Raw genomic sequence first — 13,517 nt, forward strand, 5'->3', positions numbered from 1 at the left:
AGGGAACCCAGAGAAAAAAAAAAGCTGGAAGCCATGCAATACATGTCACATCTCTATAATGCAAAAATCCGTTTGTCTACTCTCAATTTACTGATGACAGCATCATTTAGTTCTATATTTATTTGAAGAAAAAGCAACAACCAACCGAAATGAGAAGAAGAGTTGGCAAAAGCCTATTCCGGTTAAAGTTGACTTTATGAAAAAGAACTAGACACACATTTGGAATACGTTCCTGTTACAGTACATCTTAAAAACAGCTTTCCCGAGAATATAGACAAAGAAATATAAATGTTATACAGTAAGATGGAGTTTTAATACTGAGCATCTAAAATCGACGTAGAAAAAATTCAATGGACTTATTCATATAACATCACATTTCTGCTTTTAAAAAATGAATAGAGCAGAGATACATGGAAAGCTGTACAAATTGCTGTCTGTGTCGCAATTAAATATTAACTTCCCGTCAAGTACGTCTCTTCTAATTGCGACAGGAAACTAAAATAAAAAAGAAGAAATATAATCATTTATACAAAGTATGTCCGGACAAGATTAACGTGTAGCCTGATACGACGTTAGCACTCGACGACGTCAAAATGTAAAAATGTTCCCTTCAGCCTGAAGAAAGTCACACAAAACATTTCATCAAATAACTACGAATGCCAATTTTACAGTTATTGAGCAGAATTGCAAAGACTGTGAACGATTGTTAGCACTAATTTCGAGTAGAACCATGAAGACTTATCTTTATGACTGCAGGTCACAAATGTCAAGACGATATTGTTTTCGATCTTCAAAACGTTTATGTACTTCGACGTACACAAAATCATCATGTCTACATACCCCCTCCCCACCATGTGAATTTGAGCAACGTGCATGTTATCGTTTCATATCCACAGAAGATAAGGTGGGAAAAGAAAGCTGAATCGTCTTCTCGAGAAGAGGTGTTCTGCTTTCAGCTATTTGTCTTCGTGCGCATGAATAAACTGCGTCATGAACAGCAAGTTCACCCACTGCTTCGCTGGTGCATCACACGTGGGAAGTATTCGGCGCTCTAGAACCTACCATGGCTGCCATGGCGACCACGTTTCCATGGTTGCCCTTCACATCTGCAGGCCGCTGTTGTCCTCGTCGAGGGGATCCCTCGGAGGTCCAGCCGGACTGGTGTGTGACGGACTGCTGGTTGGCGCCCAGGGACAATGTCTGGTTGTGTTGACCTTCGTGTCTTGTGCCGCGAATCCTGCTGGCTAGCTTACTGAATGTGACCCGGATGTCAGTGCGTAGGCTCTCATTGAGGAAACAGAAAGCGACGGGGTTGATGCAGGCGCTGCACATGGCGAACCAGTGGCAAGAGAGATACGTGCTGGCGTGCTTGTAATGAGCAAGATACCTTGTAAGGATCAAGTAGATATGGAGCGGCAGCCAGCAGACACCGAATACCAGCACGGCAAGAACGAGTAAACGCGTTGTCCTGATCTTCCTGCGCGCGCTCGCTGCCTGTTGTGCAGCCATGGTATCCCCTACCGCTCTGGTGGACCACAGCTTCCGGCCTATGCTGACGTAGGAGGCGGCGATGATAATGAATGGTAAAACGTATTGAAGTAGCAGCGTGCTCCATGCCACAGAGTTCTCGACAGTTGTCCAGTGATCTTGCGGGTAAGTGTAAATGCACGTGTATCCCGTCATGCCATCGAGGTTGTGCGTAACAACATTAATAAACACCGCGTACGGAACCGCTAGAATGCAGGCAAGCACCCAGATCGAGATCGCAATGATCACAGCAGTGTACATGGTGATACGAGGTCGCAACGGGTGGACAAGAACTCGATGCCGGTCAATGGCGATTATCGTTAGTATGAACGTCGACACGTACACGGACATGACGCCCATATAGTCAACGAGGTGGCACATGACCACGCCCACGGCCCACAGACTGGTCAGCTGTTTCGCCACCACAAACGGAATATTGAAAACGGTCATCAGTACATCGGAGAGCGCCTGATTGGCCAGAAAGAAGTTCGTGACGCTGCGCATGCGCGATTTGCGCACGACGATGTAGCACACACCAAAGTTGCCCACCAAGGACACAACAAAGATGAGAGAGTAGAGCGTTACAACAAAAGCGCTAAAGCTCTTGCTGAAGGTCACAAGAGGGGAGGCATGGGTCTCGCCATCTATCGACGACGAATGGTTGAGGTCGCTGCCAGATGTATTCCTGGGCAGAAGGTTTCCTAAACAAGCCAGATAGGCGTCGAAATCCGGCAAAACGACGCCGCAAGAAGCGCCGAGGTCCGCTACCTCGGTCGAGGCCGAGGATACGTTCACTCTCGGTCCGGAAAGAGTTTCGTTGGCCATTGTCGACTGGGATGTCGAGGTTATGCTGACCGAAGTTCGGGGTTCCAATTGATGTCTTTTGAACTATCCATCAATCAAGGAAAGCACTGAAATGGAAAGAACGAAAACATCATGGTTAGCTTCACTAGCAAACTTCTTGCTGGCTCATTTTATAATGTTCAGATTGTTAAAAACGCTTGATGATTTAGGATATTTCAGAAACACGACTGTATTCCTTTTCGAAAAAGATGGACAAACCAACTTCAAATTAATACGGAGGAATCTGAGTACATTCTTGTTTGATTTTCTTTAATCTTACGAAAATCATCACTGCCATGATAAACCTATTGGGCAGCAAAGCGAGATAGTTTTATGTAATTATTTGTAATGCGTACAAAAGACAAAATAAGAGTGAAATGCACGAGACAACCGAATGTTCATTTCTGACATGAGAAAAAAAAAATCCATAGCGAGAGGGATTAAAATAGAATACCAACGCCTGATGACAGTACGCCAGTGGTACATGAATGCCAAAATTACAGAAGAAAAAAATATCATAACCGACTGTTCTCTCTGTCGACAATTTCCCCCCTAGAGTCAGAGATAGCGTTACATTCACTCATCGGAATTCGCTAGTGGCGTCTGTAATACTGAAAGCCTTTTCTATTTTTCCTTTTCCAACCAAAGCGAAAAGACCACTATGCAAATTTCATTCCCCCTCATGACATTTAAATGCTGACATCTAAATGCTCATGTAGGGTGGGAGTGTTGTTGAACGAGAAGTGTATATCCCCCGGCGAGTTATGACCCCATCTCACATAGCACGCTAACATTCCAGTAGGTTAAACCCGCTATGCGATTGGGAAGGGGCAGCCAAACTTCGCGCTGAATTATGTATTAAAGTCGCAAATCACCAATGCTCATTAATGCCTGAATCAAACATTTCTGGGTGTGAAAAAAGATATTGCAGTTATCTGTCGTTATTGAACTCGTCCAACAACAACAAAAAAAGAATGTTTCATTTTATAGAAAATTAGTTTCGATGACTGCAATTCTTTTGAACTGGACGCAAAGTGCATAACATACACGTATTTCAGTGACGAGAATGTCCTCATCGACGCAACACACATGTGCAGACGTAAATGTGTGCACTCCTTTCTTTTTCTGTTGATGGTGTTCTATGCAAACGTTTGTGTATCTAATAACATATCATGTAGGCAGGGCTCGACACTAACGGTGGCCCGGGGCCACCAAAAACGCACGTCGGGCCACCAAAATTTCAGAAATGAAGATTTTGGTGGCCCGATCGGTCCACCGAAAAAAAGTCGGATGTTTGCCTTTACTTTTGGAAATGGACAGCGCTAGCAATCGGCTCCGTAAGATGCTAAAATAAATGTCAGATGTTTGTTTTAATTTTGGAAGTGAATACCGGTAATATTCGACTCCGTATGATACAAAAATAATTGTCGGATGTTTGCTTATACTTTTGGAAATGAATAACGGTAAGATTTAACTCCGTATGGTGCTAAAATTAATGTCAGATATTTGATTTTGCGTTCGGAAATGAATGAAGGATAACATTCGGCTCTGGAAGATGCTGAAATAAATGTCGAATGTTTGCTTTGACGTTCGGAAATGAACACTAATAATATTCAACTCCGTACGATGATAAGATAAATGCCGGATGTTTCCTTTTACGTTCGAAAGTAAATAGCAATAATATTCAGCTCCGGAAGATGCTTAAGTAAATGTCGAATGATCCCTTTGACGTTCGGAAATGAATAACAATAATATTCAACTCCGTACGATGATAAAATAAATGTCTGATGTTTGCTTTTATGTTCGAATGTAAATAGCAACTACATTCAGCTCCGGAAGATGCTAAAACAAATGTCGGATATTTGCTTTGACGTTCGGAAATGAATAACAATAATATTCAACTCCGTACGATGATGAAATAAATGCCAGATGTTCGCTTTCACGTTCAAAAGTAAATTAAAATAGCTATAACATTCACCTCCGGAGGATGCTAAAATAAATGTCGAATGATCCCTTTGACGTTCGGAAATGAATAACAATAATATTCAACTTCGTACGATGATTAAATAAATGTCGGATGTGACCATTTTACTTTCAAAAGTAAATAGCAATATAACATTCGGTTCCGGAAGATGCTAAAATATATGTCGGATGATTGCTTTTACGTTCGGAAGTGAATAGCAGTAATATTCTGCTCCATACGATGCTAAAATAAATGTCGGATATTTGCTATTACATTTCGAAATGAATAACAGTGACATTCAGCTGCGTTTGATGGTAAAGTAAGTGTCTGATGTCTGCCTTGACGTTCAAAAATGAAAACAGTAACATTCGGCTCCGTACGATGCTAAAATAATTGTCAGATGATTCATTTCACTTTCGGAAGTGGATAGCAATAACATTCGGCTCCGTACGATAATAAAATAAATGTCGGATGTTTGCTTTTAAATTTGGAAATGATTAATGGTAATATTCTGCTCCGTACGATGCTAAAATGAATAACAGATTGTTGCTTTTACATTTGGAAAAGATTAACGGTATCAATCGGCTCAGTTAGATGCTAAAATAAATAGCGGATGTTTGCTTTCACGTTCGGAAATGAATAAGGATAACATTCAGCTCCGTAAGGTGTTAAAATGAATCTCAGTTGTTTGCTTTTACATTTGAAAATGATTAACGGTAACATTCGGCTCCGTAAGGTGTTAAAATACTAGTGAATGTTGGATGATTGCTTTTACAATCAGAAATGAATAACGGTAACTTTCGGCTCTCTACAAAGCCAAAACAAATGTCGGATGTTTACAAATGTCTGCAAATGCCCCCACTTTATCATTTCAAACGTAAGTTTTGACCACCTAAATAGGCATCAACATTTATAATAATCTATAAGCCTATTTGATAAATCTTAGAACTCAGAATAACGGTAAGATGATTGAATTTTCTATTCATTTATTTTAGACATGGGTACCTGTATCACTTCAGTAATACGTAATATTTTCTTCCTATGTTTAGTAGTACTAATTTAGTTTTTTTTTAATGTTTTTCTTGATTTTTTTTCGGGCCACCAGATTTCACTTTCGGGCAACCAAAAATAAAAGTTAGTGTTGAGCCCTGATATAGGTATACATTTTATATATCAACATTTTTTTAAATCTTGCCAAACTTTTGCGACATAAAAAAACAACAACTCTGAAGTAATTTTACTGTCACGGATAGATTCTAAAGACATTTTCGTAGCGTTAGAAGGGTAATGAAATAGGGTAATAAATGAATCTTCAACAATGGATTCTCCTGTTCCACCAAATTAAATAGAAAAAAAAATGTATGAGTGTTACTCTTATTAAAAGGCGAGCTGATACAAAATAGAATGTGTCTACGAAAGCGACTGAAATCTCGAGTAGAAATGTGACTTTTTGTGGGTGTTGTGTTATATGATATGACTATAATATATAGATATATATATATATATATATATATATGCATATATATATATATATATATATATATATATAGCCTATTATATATGTAGGCGTAAGATAGTAGTATTCCACTCATCCTGATGAAGGCCTATGGGGCCGAAAACTTGAGAACTAGATAAAGGAAGAGAAAGCAGAAGCAGTGGAATACTACTATCTTACGCCTATCTCCACAACCTTGAAGTTTAAAAGTTGGCACAACATGACTTATATATAGCATTGGACTAAACCAGAACATGGCGGGACTTAGATGTTGTTGCTATACATTGTCATTGAAGATTCTAAAGAAGGGCAATTAGCTCGAAAGCTCAATTAAAGGTGTTGCTATTCAACATCACAGCCACGTCTCTCGTACAAATTTTGCTGACAATAATATGTATACATACATACATTTATAGGCCTACATATGTACACTGTACATATATCAAGATTATTGTGTGTGTTCACGCAACATCATAAAATATAAATGAAATAACAGAAGACATATCTACATACATAATTATGTGTATTATACACACGCAAATATACATTTCTACATTCGTTTCAGTTCAGTTACTTTCAGCGACGTTTCATCAGTTTCTATTTATGATTGTTTTGAGTCAAAATCTGATTTTTCTTTTTCTTTTTCCGACAGCGATATCACCTTGGGCAAAACTCGAGATCAATAATAATGACCAACACCTCCGCGGTATAGTGGCGAGTTTTTACGTGTGGATTTCGATCGTGATCTACTAGTCGGTCAGCTTTGTTCACATGCCTTTGCGAAAAATATCTGAATATTGGAGGAGTTATGGACCCCGTTACATAAAATCACTATTGATCGCAACTCTCGAAAACGATTACAAGACAAAAACACACGCACACACACAGCACACACACACACTCACACACACAGTTTAACAGGCACCTTAATGGTACGCCTGATTTTAATTTTTTTTCTTCGTTCCCTGAGTAACCCATCCTTCATCTCCTCCAAGACAGTTTCTCAAGGGCCTCGGTTTCATTTTCTAATTTCAGAGCATTTCGGTAGAAGCCGTCCCTCTTAAGGGTATCCGTATAAAATATTCGCCGGGTGAACCATGGCTGTAAACGAGTCTAGGCTGTGGTGGCAGCCGATAGAGCTCCTGAATGGGTAACTTCAAAAGAACACGGAGAGTGATCGTTTCATTCAACTTTGGAAAGCCGAATAGTATTTCAAGTAGAGACACACATCGAAGCAACGTGATTTCAGCCGAGCCACAAAGTAATGCTAATTGTTACCCCAACGTGCATGGCAAGGTTTAAAGGGGGAAGAAGAGACTGGTAACCATGGCGATTAAGCTATGACAATTTCATGCAGCTACAAAATAGAAATGGTAATCATATTTCATCATTAAGCAGAAAAAGCTGGTAGAAATCTCACACTCCTCCAAACACATTCCAACAGCTTGTTTTGCATAGATTAAACCTTTCTTTTTTAACCCCCCCCCCCCTCCATACCATGTAGCTACCCTCCCGAACCACCCGGCTCTCTTGTTGGTTTGATCTGAACATGTTGACTTCTGCCTCTACGCGGTTATTCACATTTTGACCTCTTACTTGATCCATTAGCGGTTTCCATAGTGATTAAACTATCATAATTTCATGCAGCTGTCGGTGACGCGATATGAGACGTGGTACAAGTTACTTATTACTTCTTCTCTTCTTCTTTTGTGCACGGTGTCCGTTGATACCTCACATTTCCTTCTGAACGGTAAACTCTGCATGTTTCTCCAGATCGTACTGTCTCATTTCAATGGCAGGAGTAGTCGTTTTAAAAAGGCCCGCATAATATACTGTTGTTAGCGGCGGCAATTGCGAATGAAACGAACAGAAATAGAGCAAGGGGGTCGTTTGAAGATCTGCCAATGTGATAACTATTCATGAGACAGGAGAGGCACACGACTCGTACATATACGGCACTATCCAATTTCGAGTAAATCAGTTAGTCAAATCGACCGGGAGTAACTACTGGAGTATTCTTTGATGGGCTCATCGGACGTCCTGCAGTGCGGAAGTTATACAATGTAGTTCACTTCCTGTGATTCTTCGAAAAGCGATCTGCTGATTGGTCGCATTTTCTTTTTTCTGATCAATGATACTAACAAATTTCGGTAGAGGTTAATAGCAACAGGCAGACCGGGGTTGCAGATGGGGTTGATACTATACTCGAGAGATTTCGTAAATGCCAGCGATAATTCCTTGGTTTTCTCCTCACATAAATCATAGCCACATTATTGGTCGGTGTTTTCCATGCAAAAACTGACATACAATTGTTTTCGGGCTTGGAGGTCCCTTTTAATTCTAATTTCTCATGAACGAGGAGAAATATAGTTGAAATCCCTCATGGCAGACGTCTAGTAAAAGACAAACAAAAAATAGAAGGAAATTTCACTTTTATAGGTTATACAGAGGTAGAGAAAGAGAGACGTTGTATCAATCTACACATGAAAAGACAACCGGTGCATTTTCCTTGCGATTACATACAGAATATTATACAGCAAGTATCGGATGCGCATGTGTTTTACGTCACATTATACGTGCAGTGATAGGAAATCACAATACGATAGCTGCATTACCTCTCACTAACACCGCTGAAGAAATCAACAATTTCCATACCCTTTATAAACGCAGTCCGGACGGGTGGTGTTCAATGATTTTTGTGTTGTGCAGAACCGGCAAAATGCCCGTGGCACCGTTAAGATGAATAGACAATGGAGAAAATATCCATTACCAACTAGGGAAGAAGCGTGGCAGTTTGTTGGCTGTTGGTTTGATTTTTTTTTCTTCTGTAGCAGGCCTACTTTCCTACTGTATATACACACAAAGCTGTCTGGCTGTTGAAGTCTATCCCACGGACTGAGTGATCTCGAATGCGATCGTTGTCAAGATATTTGAGCACTGTGACTTTCCGTCCTATCTATCCGCTTATTAAATTAGAACAGAATGATATAAAAACAAACTCTGGCAGACCATAAGGCAAATATCATCTGTCGTCTGGCCTCCTTAATGATATGCATACATGTATTTTATGATATGATAGATATCATGAATGGTCACTGCAAAAACATCAGTGTTAGATTTAACACCATGGGTGTTAAATCTAACACCGATCAAGTGTAAAAAGAGGACCCCACCCATAGGTGTATAAAGTATGTTGTGATAGCGTTGAAAAGTGTTCACCTGGCACTTTGTTGTGTCAATTTGACACTGTAGCTGATGATTATTGTTGACACTGCGCTGGTGTTAATTCAACAATGACACCGCATGGTGTTGATTCGATATTGCTGGTGTTAATGTCAATGGTATAACACCCGTCCAGCTTCAATATGAGACCACACCAACTGATGTTACTATGGTGTAAATGTGTTTACACCTTTTTTCGAAAATCAAATACTTTATCGGAAAAATTCTTAATCGCCTTGTTGAAGTTCACAATCAACAAGAAGAATAGTTACAAAGAAACTATTCAAAAAACAATTTTATACTTCTAAATGACACCAGGAGGTGTTAATCTAACACCATAAAGGAGCACTGGAAATTTAACACCAGCTCGGTCTTTCATATTTAACACCGGACTTTTTGCAGTGATGAAAGAAGATGGGGCTCATTCTTTACTAGACTGACCCTCCTCATGCAGTGTTTCTCCCTCGTTATAATATTTTGTGATCTGTATGCGTCATTCGTTTGTTTGTTTGTTTGTTTGTTTGTTTGTTTGTTTATTCATATTGTAGGCTCTCCTTTCTGTTTGTCCGTTCTGACGGAAATAATGACGTAGCCACTCATGAATGGGGGATTCCCATACCTATCCACCTATCAACCTCACAGCCCTCGGCACCAAACCGAATACGTCCATCTAAACATCACTGGCCGCGTTCGAGACATCTGGGAATCTCGACCTCTACGAAAAGACAATTATTGCATTCTAAATGACCGTTTACCCTTCAAGTGATGACTGTAAGACAACCCTCGGTCCGGTATTAGTGATCATGAATTGGGGATGAAGGGAGGAGGGTCACCGAAAGCTATAGAGGGCGCTTCGAAGTCCCCGGTGTGTAACGCCATCCGACGTTAATTCCCGGCAGTGTTTATAATCGATTGGTTTTCGGACGCGGCCAACGTCTTCATTCTCTAGAACGAACAGCGTGCGTCAGGGAAATTCGCGAGTAAAGCTATTTGAAAATCTTTATCTGCGCACTTGATGTTTTGAAGCATATTTGATACTTTCAGAGGGCAAAGTGTCTTTCTACATGTTTACAGCTAGAGCGAGGCAAGAGTTAAGTAGCAAATATCATCGCGATCTCTTAACAAGGTCAAAATGACACGCCATCATTCAAACCTAATTTTGTTTTTATGCGGCGTGTGTTTGTAAGGCAACGCTTAGAGTGAAATCAGATATTATGACACATTGACACTGATGATGTTATGCTGTAACCCCGATATTTGTTTTTCTGCTCACAGCTGGGTTTTGGGGGCTCCATGTGTGGGTTTGTGGGTGTATGTTCGTATATTGTCACAGATCGATGAGGTACAGCTTATTTTTTTCTTCTTCTTCCTTTTTATTTTGTGTGAAAAGTCTGAATTCTTTATGTAAATTTCAGAAGCTTGGATGTAAATTTATGCATGACACCTGAGTGAAAAATGAAAATGAATAGCATTGAATCTTTTTTATTGTATAAATATTTTGTATGATGAAAGCTTTCCTCTATTTTTTTTTGAGAATTGAGGAAGAACCTACTTTTGTTACCTAATTCATATAATTTTCATATAAAACAATATATATATACTATTTAAGTTGGTATTCATTTATTTACATATTTATTTATCTATTTATTCATTCATTCATTAATATATTCATTTATGATTATATAAACATGTAATATATAAATACACGTCTAACATAAAGGCATCGAGAATATCACTATATTTTGCTCAAATGGAATAAACGTACATATAATATACAAATAGAAGTCTACTTCATACGTAAGGACATGGAAAATATCACAGTAGTATTTCTCAAATTTTGTTAGCCGGCAAACCTCTGGGCCCTGTTTCATAAAGCTGTTCGTAAAGTTACGAACAACTTACGAGCGACTGGTGATCAGTTCTGATGTGCTATACTTATCAGAATTTCCATAATTTAGTACAAGAACCAATCACCAGTCGCTCGTAAGTCGTTCGTAACTTTACGAACAGCTTTATGAAACACCCCCTGGTACCTTAACGGGAAACAGAGGTGTACAAGTGACTGTGATTGAATTAAGACGAATATCAACGATGCCTTCGCCGATGTTTAGCCTGGCATCATTCCAATCTTGCTATCTCTTGATTGATAGTCCAGTGGCTGCCAATTTTGGATTACGTGGACACATTTGCTATTTCATCATGTCTGGAACATCTGCGCTAGCATTCTCTTGAAATGAATAATCATGATTTTTTTTTTCAGCTTTGTAAGTACTTGGAAGTCCTGTTTATATGACTTTTTCCTAGGCATATATGACGGTATATCATGATAGAGCCTTTTCTCCTAGGCATATGTCGGCATTTATCCTTTAGAGCCTATAAGGTCTATGAAATCATCTCTACTCGCTGCGCCACAGACTCATGATTTGTGGGAATGAACTCCCACAAGACATTCGAAATCTGCCATCTCATAAGAACTTCAACGGGGTGTTGCCAGAAAGACGAGTTACAATCGATTGCAAATGTTTTTTTGCCAAGTTTGCAATAGATAGATCAATTGCAACTTGCACTCAATCGCAAGTTTCCGTTGCAAGAAGGGAACTTGCAATTAATTGCAAGTTGCAATAGATTGCAACTCTGGTGCAACACCCCCTAAGATTTCACTCAAAAACTGGTTATGTAAGAAACATTTTGTCCTTATATTATTTCCTTCATCCCTTTTCTGTGACATCTCTCTTCGTAGATATTTTCTTTCTTTCTCTGCGCCATGAACATCTACTCATGATGGATACCGCCGCATTAGAAGTGTTTATATTATTTATCATCATTATTACATTAATTGACAGATGTTATACGTTGGTGGCGTTTATCTACCCGCAAGTCTTAAAGTGCTTCCCATTAATCACAAATACATCAGTACGACAGCTAATTGTAATCTAGGAAAACTCCTCTCTCCTCCACATCTTTCATAAAGACAGCGAGGCCCAGCAACGCTTAAACCGTCACACTGAACAGGTAAATTGCTATAATGAATTCATAATGAGCTCTGAATGATGGAAGGAGACGGCCGGGATATATCGAAAATGAATCTAATTAACTCAGCGAGATCATGAACTTCCAAATAGCGGCGAGGAGCGCAGAATGTTTGGGCATGCATGTGGCATTCGCATTTCCCTGGGGGAGGATGTTTCACCAGAAAAAAAAAAGAAAACCGCCTGCACTGATATGAACTTGACTGTGTCTTCAGCGTGTGATAAGAACAGAGCAAACATATCCAGGCATGTTTGCTGTGAGAAAATGGTATCATTATTTAATAGGGAAAATCGCTTAACGATCAAACGTAGACGACTTTGAATATTTTTCATCTAAAACCGTACAAGAGATACCAAAAATAAAATTCATTGTCCCAAGTTTTCACGAAATAGTGTAACTGTCCTTATTGTTCATTGTTACATCTGCAAAAGGGAATGGGATCATTTTGAATTGTATCACGAAAATATTACCATATCTGTTACTACTTCAACAACTGTAACAAGTCACCCCCCTCTCAAAAAAAAAAAAAAACACCAAGAAAATAAAAACTCTTCCTCTTTTTTTTCAGCATCACCATTGCATAATTATCACTTCGGCTTAGCTGCATGCAAAAGACATAACTTCTCCATACTATGAATTCACTTTGAACTCTATAGAAGTAGGCTGGAGACAAACGGACGTAGAATCCATGTTTTGTTTTTCCCGGTTTTCTTACAGCAATACTCCCTTTTGGTGCGGGCCTACATGGAATACAAAAAGTTCATTATCTTCTTCTTCTGTGTGCAAATGTTGCTTCCTTCTTATCTGCTTCGCCTCTATGTCATCAAATGCCGGTACATTCGTCCGTTGACAGTTGAAACTAATAATCTGATCGCCCGGGGCGATGGAATTCGAATCGGAAATCGATATACAAAGGATCGTTTGATTGATCCTTGCACGCACATTAATTCCGATGAGACGCTACCTTCCTCCTATTGGTTCAATGTGTAAAACTTACGGGGTAATGGGCCTATATAATATGATACCTTACACGTTATGCTAACATAAGTGACGTATTATGCACAAAAAGTTTGTAAACTATAAAAATCCCGCGCAATCTAATATAGCTTGAGTTGAACAGAATTCGAATCACCAGAAGGCACTTCACAATGTTGACAACTTCATATTCACGAAGGAAGCATGTATGCATTGCACACAGAACAAAACATCGAACGAAGCGAGAGAGTATAAATGGAGACAATATCATTTATCTTACTGTTTGTTCGCATGTCACTTTGTTTGTGCTTCCTGTTCACGGAGAAAAATCTATCGACTGCATTTCGGAAATGTGCAATGTTTCTTACCCGAGGCTGAAGTAACGACAGAAAAAAAGGGACATCAATAACATGCAAAAGAGTTTGATGCCTAACACGATTTATGGCTTCGGCAGTGCTAGAC

The 13,517-nt window shown here is 39.4% G+C and overlaps 1 protein-coding gene across 1 annotated transcript; it reads right to left on the reverse strand.

Moving 5' to 3' along the window:
- Positions 1-415: 415 nt before the first annotated feature.
- Positions 416-2,134, reverse strand: LOC139719938 (G-protein coupled receptor 83-like). Its single transcript, XM_071631319.1, has one exon. The coding sequence runs from the start codon at positions 2,029-2,031 to the stop codon at positions 1,027-1,029; it is 1,005 nt and encodes a 334-aa protein (XP_071487420.1). The 5' UTR covers positions 2,032-2,134; the 3' UTR covers positions 416-1,026.
- Between the last annotated feature and the right edge of the window lie 11,383 nt (positions 2,135-13,517).

The sequence above is a fragment of the Diadema antillarum genome, unplaced genomic scaffold (assembly GCF_040938485.1).
Source record: "Diadema antillarum isolate AM-2024a unplaced genomic scaffold, OU_Dant_1.0 scf00000117, whole genome shotgun sequence".
NCBI lineage: Eukaryota > Metazoa > Echinodermata > Echinoidea > Diadematoida > Diadematidae > Diadema > Diadema antillarum.